Genomic DNA, 16331 nt, shown 5'->3' with positions numbered 1-16331 from the left:
GATTGGGCAGCCCTGACCCCACAGCTACACTCTGACAAGTCGTTCCCTGGATCTTCCGCCCAATCAATGTATCCCTGCAGGATTGGGGGTACTTTGGTCTCGTCAGATCTCTAGGTCGATGGGTTGTAATGTGTTTTTCCGGGGAGCACTGAGTGTACAGGTATTTAGCTGACTCACAGGCTCCGGGATTACGGAACGCAATCTGCAGTTAATGGAGATGCATGCTCAGCATCACGGCTAAATCGTTTTGCAGTTCCATTACACGTGACCCCGTTCACCTACATAGCTGCATCCCATGGCTCCGTTTAAGTTGATTAGAAACGGTTATTTCACATATTCACATTCACAAAGTATCTTTGAAAGTGCTCTGACTCTTTTATGTTATGGTGTAAATAAGTCTTCCACGAATGAGTCATACATGATTGTTCAGCTCGCTCCTGATTCAGAAGCCTTCGCCAGAGCTCCGGAGACGCTGAGGACATTCAGGTTAACGTGGGTCTCTTCCGTGAGTGCGCACGCTGTTCTGAGGTTTGAGGAACTGGTCCACTCAGGATCTCAGGAAACAACTCTGCTGCAGGCACCTGCTAAACAGGATGTCACGCGTCTCTGGGAGATTAAACAACAAGCTGAATGAATTTCATCCGAGTTTCCTGGACTGAAGAAACAAAACCGTTCAGCATTTATGTGGAAATGTTACCGACCAGATATGTATCACTGGATTATGATGATTCTTTTGTGAGATTGCCTTTACATTGCATCGTTCAGAGCCGTTATGTAAAATGCGAAAGGGCCGTAAAAGTCTGCGGTATGAAAGGATGGCTGATGACACAAAACAAAGCAATACAACAAAAGGAATATAGTGCAGGCGGTGCCATGGGAATGGGAGTTCTTCATTCGCCTTAGAAGCATGGCGCTCTGGTGCCTCTATATCACAGCGCTCCTGTAATAAGTTGACCTATGCTGTCAGTCATTCGATGACAGCGGGCAGCGGCCATGATGAAGAGAGATGAGATGGGGGGGGCGGCTTGTAGCGATCGATGATTTGCCGTGCGGGAGCGGTTATTCTGCGAAGCTCCCGTGTCACAGGGGACCCTGAGTACAGAGGGGGCCCATCCAGCAGGTTAACCATCTGAAGAGCAGCACTATTGAAATTTTTTATTTTCTTCAGAATTCTGTCAGCGTTCTAGAACTCTTTGTATTGCCAGTAGTGTTGTTACATCAGCATTAGAATGATAGCAGTAACATTAGAATTAGCAGTAGTGATTGTTCCATCAGCATTAGAATGTTTGTAGTAACATTAGAATTGGCAGTAGTGAGTATTGCATCAGCATTAGAATGTTAGTAGTAACATTAGAATTAGCAGTAGTGAGTATTGCATCAGCATTAGAATGTTAGTAGTAACATTAGAATTAGCAGTAGTGATTGTTGCATCAGCATTAGAACATTCTGATCACTTTTTTTATTATTTATTATTATTTGTCAGGAACCACAGCACTGTTGTACAGTCCATGGGCAGAAAATACAAAATGTGCACAATACAATACCGTTCAATGTTGCGTCCCTTAAAATAGTTAATGACCGCTCCGACCTCCGTGTCCCCCCCAGGCGATCGAGACCAACCTGATCCGGAAGTCGAGCGGCGGCCTCACCTACATCGCCGAGTGGAAGGGGGGGCTGCTGGAGCACAAGATGGGTCACCTGACCTGCTTCGCCGGGGGCATGTTCGCCCTGGGGGCCGACGGCGCCCCCGAGGACAGGACCGGCCATCAGATGGAGCTGGCGGCGGAGATCGCCCGGACGTGTCACGAGTCGTACGCCCGCACCAGTGAGTCAGCGCAGCGGTAACCGATCATCTGCCGCGGAGGGTTTGGAAGTCGTAATTACCATATCTCACACGTTCAAGCTCTTTGTCGGAAATAAACTAAAGTAACGGATGCCCATGGAAGCCTGTTTGTTTCTGGCTAGCAGTGTATTTAGGAATGCATTGTAATGCAGTGTAGTTTCATAACATTCATCACGTTTGGGCTTGCTGAAATTTGAGAACTACTAAATACGTACAAAGAATATCGCTGCCGTAATAATGTATATGATTCTTACTGATAACCGTATATGCAGTTTCCCTGCTTTTTGCCTTTGTGATTTGAAAATACACCACTAAAATGTCAAAACTCAGGAACTCGGGTATCAGGAAAAATCCCAGCTGGTTTCCCCACTGGTAATTACGACTTTGACTTTGCTAACAACTCATAAATAGGACACTTCCGACTGCACACAAACAGCATATGGGTTTTCATTCCAACCAATCACTTCACCTGCCCATTTCCCTAATTAGTTCCCTCCTCTCTGGTTGATGGTGCGCTAATGAAATCAGCAGGTGAAGTGATTGGTTGGAACTCTCGACCCTCCACGGCACACGATTGGGCACCACTGTGTTAAACTGTGCCTGAAACAGCCTTCAGAACACACTCTTATCTATAGCGGCTAACAGAAGAGCAAACATAAAGGTTTAGATAATGAGCGGAGACAACGGTAAGTTGTCAGCGTCACAAGCGATAACAGTAGTCCGTACACACCCCTTTGACGAGCTACAACCGATGCAAGCGCGAGATTGGGAATGTCCTGAGTTAGGTAGTGGACAGGTTCGAGGATATAGTGTCTGAGGGAGCACCATAAACTCATAATAAGTGCTCGATGTTAGTTGAGTCGATGTGAGCCGGGATGCGCTGTATACAGGTGTGTTTATTTCCTCTTTACCCTTTATTTATCCTGGCCAGACCCAGCGATACATAAATCTCAGCCCTGTCTTTTCAGTCTGCGGCAGATCTCCCTATCGAGCCCATCTCTCAAAGAATAAATGGCTGTCACAGGTTTCTTATCTAACCTTCAGACAAATCGCGGAGTTTCGCGGAACTAATATAATGATTAATGATGACTCTCCGATTGCTTTAGCCGCAGTGTGTGTGATGTTGGTTATGGACATCTGGTATGGGCTCTACAGAAGTGCGCTCTTTGTGTATTAATCATCCGCATGTGGAGCATTATAATGATTAATGTCACTCTCTGATTGGTCGAGCTCAGTGTCTGTAATGTAACGGCTCCAGACATTGGGTACGGAAGGCAGGTATGCGACTCCGTAACAGTCACCCACAGAAATGAAACCGTTTGGCATGGATTGATGTTTCAGCTTTACAGAGTCGAACGGCGGTCAGCCGCGTGGTTTTATAGAGAGACCGGGTCAAGAGGCCTCCCGCTCTTTGTTCTTTATTGACCGTTGTGGTGATGACTGCAGGCAGAGCTAAGACCAGATTATCCCCAGATCAGTGTCTGGGAGCGAGAGAGAGGGAGGTAGAGGAGTCCTGTGAGCCAGCCTGTACTCTGCTGCTTACACTGCAAAATAAGTCTGTCTTAACAAGTGCATGTTTAAGTTACTGTTTACGTTTAATTTAACAAGTTGCACCTCGTTGAAAATATTTTTGTCTTATTTAGCAAAAAAGCAGTAGAAAGAAAAGAAGATAGTTCAAATATAAGATGTAAATGCTTGTTGAGACTAACTTATTTTTTTATAAAGTTTATAAAGAGATGACACACTGCTCTCCACACTCCTGTGCTCTGTGTGTCTGTGTGAAAAGGGACCATCATCAAACTCCCATCTAGATTGGGGCTGAGGGGAGGATGTCATTGATCCGGCAGCGCGACATCCCGTATTTATCTCAACCTTTTTGGCTACGCTCCCTGCTCCCACCACACGTTCTAGTTAACGGCAGTCAAGTGAATCGTGTTTTTCTCGTTGGCCCACGTGGAAGGGTGTTTATCTGGGCTTCCTCTCCCCCCAGATCTGAAGCTGGGCCCTGAAGCTTTCCGCTTCGACGGCGGCGTGGAGGCCATCGCCACGCGGCAGAATGAGAAGTACTTCATCCTGCGGCCGGAGGTGATCGAGACCTACATGTACATGTGGAGGTTCACCCACGACCCCAAGTACAGGCAGTGGGGCTGGGAGACCGTGCAGGTGAGACCCCCCCCCCCCGAGTCCGCCCACACCTTTCCCACAATGCACCTGATTCCCCGAGGCATCTGACTGCAAGCTGCAGGAGGGCGGGGCTTCAGGTCAAATCCAACTCTTTGACATCCTGCCCGCTACTCCAATCCAGAAGTCCCTAAGCAGAACTGTTTTTACCCAATTGCAGCTATCGATGGGTGGGGCTTGACGTCAAACTCCAACCTTTGACATTCTACCCCTAGCCCAGTGGTAACTAACCCTGGTCCTGGAGATCTACCATCCTGTACGTTTACATTTCAACCCTAATTTGGCACACCCCATTCTAATAATTAGCAGCTCAACGAGATCTCTGCAGTAGCTGTTGAGCGAGGTGTGCTCTGTTGGGGTTGGAGTGAAAACCTACAGGACGGTAAATCTCCAGAAACGGGGTTGAGAACCACTGCCATAGAGTTTTCGAAAGCAGAATTGTTTTGAACCAACTGCAGCTGTCGTTGGACGCCAGACCCCGCCCATCGGCACGCAGCCCCGCCCCTCCTGCGGGCAGATGTGCTTGTGTTGTGCGGAGATAGAGTGGAGGACTCAGTCCCCCCGCTGTGCTCCCTGCACACTCAACCCCTCCTAGGAGGGGTTGGCAGTTTGGCGGGTTCGGGTTGGGGGGGTATGATAATGCAGGAGGGATTCAGATTGCCAGCCGCCCCCCAGGCCTGTAATTGTTCCCAGTAATGACTCCAGATTACCTCTGATGGGCACTGCATTACCCATAAATCCCAGGCCGCCTGCGGGTTTTCCGTGTTCACACAGCGTGGGGTGTGAGCGGCCCTGTCATCTGCGCTTAATGCCACCCGCTCTCCCCCGGGCTCAGAGGGGAATGTGCTGGCTCGGCACATAGGATACAGCTAACGGGGGGAATAAAACAGCCCTTAATTTTCTCTCTCTCTCTCTCTCTCTCTCTCTCTGTAATCCCTCTCTCTGTATCCCTCTCCTTCTCTCACACACACACTTTCTCTCCATCTCTCTTGCACTCACTTCCTCTCTCTTTCACACATACCCCCCCCCCCAAATCTGTCACACACACTCCCTCTCATTGTATCCGTCTTTCTGTATTTCTTTCTCTCTCCCTCTCTTTCCATCTCTCTCCCTCTCTCTCTGTATCTCCCTCTCTGTCAATCTCTCTCCCTCCATCTCTCTCCCTCTCTCTCTCTATTTCCCTCTCCCTCTCTCTCAATCTCCCCAACAGGCCCTGGAGCAGCACTGTCGGGTAGAGGGGGGGTACAGCGGAGTCCGGGACGTCTACGCGTCGCACCCAAACCACGACGACGTCCAGCAGAGCTTCTACCTGGCCGAGACGCTCAAGTAAGTCTCGAAAAGAGCTCCCACAATGCACTGCAACTTCACCTTCATTTCCTTACCACCGTTCATAACACTCATCAGTCCGCCATTATATAACACTGCATGAGCAGATCTCCTGATCCACAGCATTGTGTTATTTACATACTGCGCGTATTGAAATAGATGATTTGCAAGCAGGTTCAGCATCTTGAGGAAAAACGGCGGAATAAAAGGTGCCCCTAATTTGAAACCGCGGACCAGTTCTGCGAGCTCAGAGTTCTACAGCTCTGTCTCCCCCTCATGACAGGCCCGGAAGCAGTTATTTTTAAAAATGAAAAGCTTCTAAAGTGGCCGTTGTAAAACTTTCCACTTTCCCCCCAGTCAGCACAACGGGAGCGGGAGAATTGTGCTGACGGATTATGACAGTGCTGCTGCTTAGCCCCGGCTAGCGAATAGAGTTATTCTGAGTGATGGACTCCCTCAGCCCCCGGGAGGAGACGGATATCCACCGAATGTGGTCTGGTCACGGTCTGACCCGACAGGCTTGTTACACAGGCTCAGTGCAGCGCTGTGTCAGACTGACTCCAGTGCAGACTCAGCAGGGCACAGGAAACGCTCGCTGTGTGGACACAGAGCACTGTTATTGGAGCACAGGCAGTCTTCACAGACAGGCCCTGCACTTCTACCACTGACCACTAGGGGGCAAACTATCTTACTAACAGCAAGTCCTTTAGCATGCGCAAAACACGCAGAACTAATAACACAATCAATGATTGGTGCAAAACAAATACCGTGACCAATCATTGGTCGTGTCACTAGTTTTGTATGTGCTAAAGGTCTCAGTGAATCAGGCCCTCTATGTACTACTGGGGCCTGAGTATCTTTAGTGAATTTGTGGTTTAATGTTTATTATTCTGTATTGGATGAACAGAACTACAGGTTTTTGTGGACACGTTCCCATTGGTGGAAGCGCTTGTCTGTCACCGCGCTGTTGCATAACCCTCACAGGTTCTAGCGATTGGTTAGAGGCGGCTACCCGGGAATAGCCCATTGGCTCACGCATTACCGTGAGAGATTGCTAAATAAGCGGTGGCCCCCCTCACCCTCCTGCGCAGTAACTAACTATGCCGCCGTTTGATTTGATGTGTTATTTCCAGCGGCTCGGAAAACGCTCGCGCTTAACGCACCGTCTGGATGCCTAAACGCGAGGCTCGTGTGCGATTCCCCCCCCTTAATAGAGCGATTCCGCGCTTCCTCTAGCGTTTAACGGCTCTGTAAAGTGCAGCGATTTAGCCCGCCGTATCCGTCCTGCGAGGCCGCCCCTCGGAACGTCTTCATTTCTCCAGCGCGAACGGATCCGTCTCCGGGCCTCTCCCAGCCGGGCCCCCCTCGCTCCCGCCAAGCAAAACAATATTAAGCGCCTCCGTTCCATTTCCGAAAAAGCAATTCTCCCATCATTTCATTTCCATTATCCTCCATTTTGCTGGGAGGACGGTTTCTCGGGGTGTGTTGTTAGCGGTTTTAAAAGTGAGCGCAGAAGCCTGGCGTTCGTGAACAGGAGCCTTGAGCCATTTTTCGGTGCTTGCTACAGCACAGGGAGGGGATATATTACATGACAGTTGTTTAGCTGACTTTTTTTAATCAAAAGCTTACATTGATTAGCAGGGGCCAATCCCCCCTGGAGCAATGTGGGGTTAAAGGCCTTACGGTGCTGATCTTATTGTGGCTACACCAGGGCTTGAACCACCAACCTTCCTGGTCCCAGTCAAGCACCATAGTCACTAGGCTACAGCCTGCCCGTTATCGGCGGGATAAGTAGCACGGTGTCGGCTCTGGTCCGAACAGACAGGTGCGAGGCCCGGGGGGTTGTGGGTAATGAGGGCCGCAGATGAGTGCTCTTCAGGAGAGAGTAATCACACAGAGAGGCCCTGTCACACCTCCCGAGTGCTCCCGCTGCCAGGGCTGCTGTCTCTTTAATCAGGCTCCCTCTTCTGCAGCGGGGGCTGCTGGGAAGGGGAGCGGGGGGGGCTACAGGGGGTGGAGTGGGAGGGCTACGGGGCACGGCGGAGACCTGGCACGGTAAAGCGGGGACAGGACGGCCGTTTCGGAAATGAAGAGGAGCTCAGCCAATCGCAGAGTTCAGTGGTGATAACAGGACTACACCGAGGATGATTGGTGAACACTTTCTGGCTATGCTTCCAGGCACCCTGTGGACTTTACTAGGAGGTATAGCCAGAAGGGATTTGCCAATCAGCATTGATTGTTCTTACACTGCTTGTTAACAACACACTCTGTGATTGGAAGAGCCCCACTACATTTTCTCTGGGAAATGTAGGAACACAATTGGCCTGTCCGTGCAGAAATATATAATGTCTGGGAATCTCACTGGATGCCGTAAGACCCCTACAGTCATGCGTCAGGGTCCTTGAAGAGGTCAGGCTTGCACGAGCGGCCATCGATTGTTCCAGGACAGGGGGCACGCCGTTCCTAGACAGAGTCTTTAATCCCGAGCCTCGGAGAGCGGAGCAGGGAACGATGAGAGCCGGAGAAGATTAAACAGGTGCAGTCACGCAGGAAACTCAGTACCCAGGCGGAATTCAGGTTATCATTTGGGTTAAGTTATAAACCGTCATTTCCAGTAATGTCGTCGATACATTTCCGTGCCCAGCTGACGGTTTTCCCTCCCTGTGGAAGGGTCATGCGTAGGTTTTTTTGTTCACTTTTCTCCCCCTCGATTGGGTCCTCCTGTTTTCCGGCCGAAACATAAATTGTTTTTTGTTTTCGTTTTTCTCCACTCATTGATTTACTTTTGTTGGCTGTGCGGCGCCGTTCTTGGCAAGCGAACAGTCGGCCATCGGTTCTGGCTCCGGGAGTTCATTCTGCACCTCGGCTCCGAACGCGAGGCGCCGGCGTTGCCGTGGAGAATATCGCCGCCGCAGGTCACGGTCGTCAGGCGCCCTCCTCGGCGGCACCGGCCCAGCAGCTGCCTGTGATTGGCTCCCTGGGACGTGATGTAAGCGAGCTCGGTGTGGGGTCAGGCTGGGCCTCTGGCTCCCGTGGGGACACTTCTGAGAGCCATCCGACCGGCAGGATTTACCGCCTCTGGCAGAGCACATCAAACACAGCACCTTTCAGCGCAAGAACAGCCGCTCCAGATCCAGCCTAAACTTTTTACTCAACAAGACTTTCTCAAAGGAGCGTGGGATACCACGTTCTCCGTCTGCGCCCAGCAGCTGCTCAGGGGAGGAGTGTGTTTATAGGAGGGGCTGATGCTGAGGTTAAGATGCAGTCTAAAGACCTCTCACAGAGTGGGTGAAGCTTTGTGGAGCCACTGCACTCGGCCCAGATACTGTTCTTAGTGCCTGGTGAATATCTGTCCGGGTACTGAGTAACTGCCACTTCCTGGTACTCAACTTTCACTTCCTGGTACTCAGTAACTGTCACTTCCTGGTACTGACTAACTGTCACTTCCTGGTACTCAGTAACTGTTCCCTCCTGGTATTTGTATCATTTTCACTGCACTCAGTTTTTCAGCAAGGTAGACCAGCGTGCCTTAAGACATAAAAATGTAAATTAATATACTGGATATATTTTTTTAAAGATCTCGGAAAATCTGGTCCCAGCAACATGCTATGCCCCCGCCCCACTTTCCTAATTTCAGTGAGATCCTATAATAACCAGCAGGGGAAGATTGTTATAAATTGTCAGTCGTGGAATGTAAGAGCAAGTCTTAACAATGCACCCTATGCATGTGACCTTCAGTGCTCTGTAAGCACAGCCTCACTGCTGCTTTCATAAGCACATTACATCTCACAGTGGTCACAAGCCTTGCTGTAGTTACTGGCAAGCATCAAAAAAATGGTTGAGTCTTACCCGCTGAGCTGTGCAAGACATCTATGTTGGAAACACAGTTAACATAGACTTGTAAGGCTCATCTTTTATGAAATGGCTTTATAATTACTTCTTTTAGCACAGTGTTCAAATGAATATGTGCATCATCTGATGAGCACGGAGTAATTGTTCGAGTTAACGCGGTTACTTGAGTCCTGTATTTGACCTCCATGCAAACAAGATATTTTTTTGCTGGATGAACAAATATAGTCTGTCTATTTTCTGAGACTTAAGTATAAGCCTGGAAATGCAAATGAGATTTGCAAATGGGAAAAACTAAAAATACATACTTATACTTCTGTAACAGAGATATGGCGATTAGCAATGAATGGAAATTTACAGACATTATATTTTGGTTCTGAAATGAAACCAGATTAGAAATATATATACATATTTTTTCATATACAGTCCCCTCTAAAAGTATTGGGGTTGAGATAAAGAGATGAACACGAGACCAGAGTTCAAAACTTCAGATTATATATTTCCTGGTATTTATACCCAGATGTGTTAAACTACTTAGAACATAGCACCTTTGGTATCAGACCACCCAATTTTTAGGTGAGCAGAAGGTGGAACAGAGATTTAAGTAAATGAAAGTAAATAACATTTAATATTTGGCAGCATATCCCTTACTTGCAATAACTGCATTAAGTCTGCGACCCATTGGCATCACCAAACTGTTGCATTCATCTTCTGTGATGCTTTTCCAGGCTTTTACTGCAGCCTCCTTCAGATGTTGTTTGTTTCAAGGGTTTTTTCCCTTCAATTTCAAAGGTGAAATGCATGCTCAATTGGGTTCACCCATAATGAACTAAGGCCTAGGAATCACAGTGCATTTCAGCGGTCATAGATCTTGAAAAATGGTCATATGATCAAATACAACGCTAGCATCACCTCCGTCTATTAATGGAGATGTAACACACAGGTTGCATCTGTCTGTTAAGGGAGATGTAATGTGCAGGTTGCATCCGCTCATAAGGGGTTAAAGTCTAGTGATTGACTTGGCCAGTCTAAAACCTTCCACTTTTTCTCCCTAATGAAGTCTTTTGTTGTGTTGGCCGTGTGTTTTGGGTCATTGTTTTGTTGCATAATGAAGTTCCTTCAAATTAGTTTGGACGCAAGTTGGCAAACCAAATGTTTTTGTAGACTTCTGAATTGATCCTTCTGCTACCATCATGAGTTACATCATCAATAAAGATTACTGAGCCTACTCCAGAAGCAGCCATGACACTTCCTCCACTGTGCTTCACTTTTCCCCAAAAATTCTCTGGTCTTCATGTTGGTTTGTCTTTTCTAAAAATGCAGTCTTCACAGGCAAAACCCCAGGCTATAACCAAGAGTACACATTCAGAACTATTTTTTGCTTAACCGATCTAACAGGACACTTCTGGGTAACAAGAAACACCTCACATGTTCCAATACTTTTGCTCACGAAACAAAATTTGGTGGTCTGATACAAAATGTGAAGTTGTTTAACGAATCTAGATAAAAATACCAGGAAATAAAAGCCGAAATTCGGATCTGTCATCTCATGCACATCTTTTGACCTCAAACTCAATTGTCTTCAGTGTTTAGCAAAAACAAAAGGAATTGACCTTGCTGTTCCAATACTTTTGGAGAGGACTGTATAAGCTATGAATATCTAAAAGCAGTGAGGGAGTAGATCTATTTTTCTGAAAGTAATAAGGCACTTGGGCCTTTGATATGTCATGAATATTGACAGGGCCAGGGAGCTGTTGATGTAGGATTCAAACGCCCCTAGCTGTGCCACTGTTCACGATATGCCAGAGCCTCCTGTGACTTATTGCTTAGAAAGTCCATGTATAAATCAACTGAGAAAAACAATTCCTGTCTTTCTGACTTCCACAGTGCCTGTAAAAATAATAATAAACTGCGGGCCTATAGCCTTCGTGCACAGCAAGAATCATCATTTGTGTGGTATTTTAGCAATGCTCTAAAGTTATCCTGACAAGCATTCATTTTATTTTGCATTTGTCAGTGTGCTGTGGTCTTCATTACTTGGTGGAAAGATTGACAATTCACCAGGGCTGTTTATTTCTCAAAGGTGCTAACAATTTTTCAAGTGTTGGTTCTAATTGATTCTAATGAGGAATATCACTGTGTTAATTCAGCAGTGAAGCAGCGTTGAAATAATACCACACATTATCCTCCCTGTACACCATGAATGTTAAATATGGCATTCATACAGTGTGAAACATTCTTATTGTTTAACTCTTTTTTTTATTCTTTCATTCTTATTCTTTAGATCTGCCTACCCTCTGTTTCACCTTTTAGTTTCACCACATGGAAACTCATTATTTCACTTTTTGAAAAGCTGATGTTATACATTAATTTAATAACTGCAGAATTCTCTGTCAGACCCTCTGATGGTTTCCCCCAGCCAAACACATGAAGCTGGTCAGGGTTGGGCTGGGTACTGTATGTACTGCAAAGGGAAAGTCAGATTGCTGCTGTAAGTGGCGCCGGGCAGCCACTAGGTGGCAGTGTTCCCTCCAGAAAGAATAGAATGTATATGTTTCAGTACAGTCTCTGGAATACTGTATTATGGGTGCCATAAAGGTAAACCATGAGACTGAGATTTTGACAGCTTGTTTTTTTGTTTTTTTTTATCCCGTTGAACTGAATTCAGACGAAATTATGAAGCGAGTTCTCTGCTGTTGATTTCCATGATTTTATCTCATGTTCATTGGAAATGTTCTTGTTCATTGGACAGGTTATGCTGTTGTACATTGACAGAAACATATTCACTGAACTGTGGCATCATTTTTGGCAGCTTTGATGAACAGGTTGCAGCACAGTTTGATTTTGATTTTGAAATTGATCAGACCTGGGTCAAATAGTATTTGTTTTGGATTCAAATACTTTTCTGCATTTGTGTAAGCTTGCCTGGTGTACTGGAACAAGTCATACGAGCCCGTCTGGACTTCCTTAAAAGCTCAAATGCACCAGGCAAGATCAACAGAGCACAGAAAAAAGTATTTGAATCCAAACGTTGCTGTTGACTAAACTAAAAATGTGAACCTTCAGCCGGTTGTCCTGACCCTGCCCTCCTCCTCCCTGTAGGTACCTGTACCTCCTGTTCTCTGACGATGACCACCTATCCTTCGAGCACTGGGTGTTCAACACAGAGGCCCACCCCCTGCCCGTCATCAAGAAGGACCACACGGAGAAGCCCAGCCAGCTGGAGTAGGCGGAGCCGAGCCCCACAGCCACGCCCACACCACCGGAACTCCGCCTTCATTAGCGCGTCCCCCAATTACTCACAGCCCCGCCCACTTTCCAGCAGGCAGCCACACATCCCCCTCCAACAGTGGGCAGAGAGAGAGGGCCACCCCTTTTCCATTTAACGGGCAGGGCTCCGTCTTCCTGTTTTTGGCGGAGCTGTTCCGGAAAGTTCCTCCCCCCACGCGGCCGGGTTGGGCTCTTCACCCCGACCACAGCCCCTCGCCCTGCGCGTCTGTGAGCTGGCTGATGTTCAGAGGCACCGCCCCCTCCCCCCGAGACTCTGAGTGACACCCAACGCCCGGTGGACCCGAGTGTCCTCGTCATCGTCGCCATGCCAACGCAGAGATAGCAGGCCGCATGCCGCCTGTTCCCTCTCCTTCTGACTGGTCCCCTCCAGCGTTAGAGGCTGTGGGACCCAACCCTCTGCTTTCCCCTCCAGCACTGGAGTCTGTGGGACCCAACCCTCTCCTTTCCCCTCCAGCACTGGAGGCTCAGAGGCCCAAACCTCTCCTTTCGACTGGACCCCTACAGCGTTAGAGGCTGCGGGACCCAACCCTCTCCTTTCCCCTCCAGCACTGGAGTCTGCTAGACCCAACCCCCTCCTTTCCCCTCCAGCACTGGAGTCTGCGGGACCCAACCCTCTCCGTTCGACTGGACCCATTCAGCGCTGAAGACTGTGGGACCCAACCCTCTCCTTTCGACTGGACCCCTACAGCGTTAGAGGCTGCGGGACCCAACTCTCTCCTCCATGAGGAGACCTAGGACACTTTCCGCTGTAAGTTTTGCTGTCACAAAAAAAAAAAATACAAAAAAAATACAAAGACAAAAAAAAGCCATACCGAATTGAAGACAAAGCTTTATATGATTTGGGAGTAGTCATATTTTGTTTGTTTGTTTTTGTGCATATATGTGAAAAAAAAAAAACATCATAGTGATTTCAAAAATCTGAATATTTTCGCCTGTGATGTTCGTTTTCGTTCCAATTTTAGTGGCTGTTAAATGCTTTTTTGAATTAGGATTTTGTCTTAGTATGAAGACACGGGGCTCTGTTTTAATGCTGGTAGCCAGTTTTTCCAGTAGTTATATCCAGTCAGATTAAAATAGTGCCTTTAGTCTAAAATGGTGTGAAAAATAAGCAGTTTTACAAATCGCAAGGTTTTTAATTTATTTCTCGGAAGAATTCGTGTAGCTTTGAAGGGTTTTCTCAGTTTGATAATTTGATCTCCTCTGCAACACTGCCACCTGCTGGTGGCCATCATGCCAGAGCCCAGTGGCTAGATCTGTGAGTAATAAACCCAATGAAGTACCCTGAAGAGAGGAGCCCTTGAAACTGAGCTAACGAGGTGGGCGTATTTATGACCTTCTCTTCTCCAAACGAGGATTGTGCAGACATTTTAGTTAATGACACATATCAACGCGCCATTAATTAATTTAATCAAGATTTGTCAGCGTTCTGGAATTGACAAAGAATTACATAGTAGTTTGTTTGTAGTACAGAAATTTATTGAGATTACGTTTTGCTCAATTTACTGATTGTTAATTTATTGTATTCTCATAAGAGTTCATCTGCAGTACCAGAGGATTTCCCTAGGGGGCTCTGTGGAGTTGTGCTGATATTAAAAGACGGGGAAGACTAGAGTCCATGCAGTAGACGGCAGGAAATAATGTAGGAGTCGATTTTGTCGAATGAATGAGTCGTATGAATGTACCACCAAATGTGAAGTGAAAATAATTTTGCCTTTTGTGTTGCTTTTCTGTTTGTCTCTCAAAAGCACAAACTGCTGAAATGGCGTGTGGTAATGTGAGGAAGGCGATTCAGTGTGCCGTTTGGAAAAAGAGAAAGCACAAGCAGGAATATCATAAAATGTAACGAAATGCAATGAAAAGATGCAAGGAAAGGGGGAACTAAATGATCTGTCCTACACTGGATGCTGTGTATAACTGCGTATAGGAACAAGGGGAGAAATTAGAGGGCTGACTCATAGGAACTCCTTGAATTCAATTGCTCTCGCGTACTACACACACACACACACATACACACATATACAGACACACACACATACACATACACACACATATACACAATTGCAATTATACTATATTGCCGATAATCATTCCATTACCCACACGGATATGTATATATATACTCACAGATACACACACACACACACACATGCTTACATACATACACATAACAGCTACGTATCTAAAACCTATGGGACCACTTCCACTGACGCTGCCTAGTCCTCAACTATATTTAATTTTGAAATCAGATTCTCCGTACAAACCTCAATTTAGACCAGGACTAAGCCTAATATTCGTCAGTGAAACCGGCCCATAGTATCTGAACAGTATCAAAGTCTTAAGAAGTGCTGCGAGTTGAAAACTTCAGCAGTGTTGCATGCCCTTCTTCTAGTGTTCTTGGATCAAAGGAATTTCTGCTCTCTTTTGTCAAACGACTTTGTGGTTGATAGGGGGCGCTGCAGACTGTACTGACAATCACTATTGCGTCTGCTCTCTCACGCTCTGTTGTTCCAATTGGCATTACTGTCATTTCCCGATCTATTACCGGGAACCATATCGAGACCTTTATGAAATGAGAACACTAGCCTTTGAGTTGTACATTTAAAAAAGACACGGTCGACGAGCTTCATTGGACCGCCATGTTTCGAGCCTGTTGTTTTCTATTTGAAGGACTATAATGAAGGACTGTCATTTCTCTTTGTCGTGCAGTTGTAGCGGCCTGAAATCAATCCCTCGGTGCAGGGCACTGAGTTGTGAAATCGGTGTGTTAGCCCTTGCTGTTCCGCTCTTAGCTCCCTGTTTTTTGGACTATGCGGAGGTTAGCGCTCTGCAGAAATACCGCGCTGTACTGCAGAGACGCACCCGCACGTAGAACCAGTTCAGCTGCCACTGTGCGGGGGAAAGCTATCGCTAATCACTGTGACACTGTTCATAACAAAATGTTATATTGCTGACATTTTGCTATACGCTGAGGTCAGCTCTTTAGCGTTGATATTTTTCCTGGCTTTGTGCACATTACGGCATTTATTAACTGACATCTCTGTTCCGCATGGGTGTCACGTGAACTTGACGAGGATAGGCAGGTTTGGAGCTACAATAATAGGACGCGGTGAGCCCGGAGGCTCGCCATGGAAACACTGATACGCTGTAAAATGTACATTATTCTGTCATTTCCTTGCCTCTTTCTTTCCCTTTGCATATTAGAACATGTGCTGTTGTTTTTCAATCGAATTTGTGGTTAAATATCGTGTTGACGATCTTGCTTTACAATGCCTTTTTCATTTGTGAATCTCTTGTTAATGGTTTCGTGAAACAACCTCAAGATGTAATTGTACTATATTGCCGATAATCATTCCATTGCACATATTTTATTTTCATTTATATGCAATTAATTTGGGGGGGGATTTGTTCGATTTCTTTTTGTTTGTGTGTGTTTTTTTGTTTTCATTTGTAAAATGTAAATATTCCATTCAGGCAAGTATGCCGGTCTACATTTATATAAATCCTATGACCTTATGGAATAAAAGATATTACCAAGCAGCAAAATTTTTAATAAACTATATTTGTTACACTTCTATTGTGAATAAAAAATCTTTTAATATATGGTTTTATGTGTGTTGTTCTTTCTTAATGTCCTCAAATTAATGTCTTGATGTTCTTTCTTAAATCTGTTTTGTTATGATAAAAACGAAAGTAAAAATGTGGAGGGTAAAGACCATATAATTAAATACTCTTCGGTTTTTAGGTTTTGTTTCCCTTATGATGAACTGGAATATCAGACTAACACCATACACGGTTGTAGGTGTGGAGGTAACTGGTAGAAAATCCAAGTGACTCAGGTGTC

At 46.3% G+C, this 16331-nt stretch overlaps 1 protein-coding gene across 1 annotated transcript in view; it reads left to right on the top strand.

The window, feature by feature from the left end:
• man1a1 (mannosidase, alpha, class 1A, member 1) overlaps positions 1 to 16088 on the top strand; it is a 134787-nt gene extending 118699 nt beyond the window's left edge. Inside the window, exons 9-12 of the mRNA XM_061242087.1 lie at positions 1606 to 1825; positions 3834 to 4006; positions 5235 to 5350; positions 12302 to 16088. Of these exons, the coding sequence (XP_061098071.1) occupies positions 1606 to 1825; positions 3834 to 4006; positions 5235 to 5350; positions 12302 to 12428 (636 nt within the window). The 3' untranslated portion in view covers positions 12429 to 16088. The remainder of the gene's footprint in view (positions 1 to 1605; positions 1826 to 3833; positions 4007 to 5234; positions 5351 to 12301) is intronic.
• The last annotated feature ends 243 nt before the right edge of the window (positions 16089 to 16331 follow it).

Source organism: Conger conger, chromosome 5 (genome assembly GCF_963514075.1).
Source record: "Conger conger chromosome 5, fConCon1.1, whole genome shotgun sequence".
Taxonomy (NCBI): domain Eukaryota; kingdom Metazoa; phylum Chordata; class Actinopteri; order Anguilliformes; family Congridae; genus Conger; species Conger conger.
This window is presented reverse-complemented; position numbering and strand designations above follow the sequence as displayed.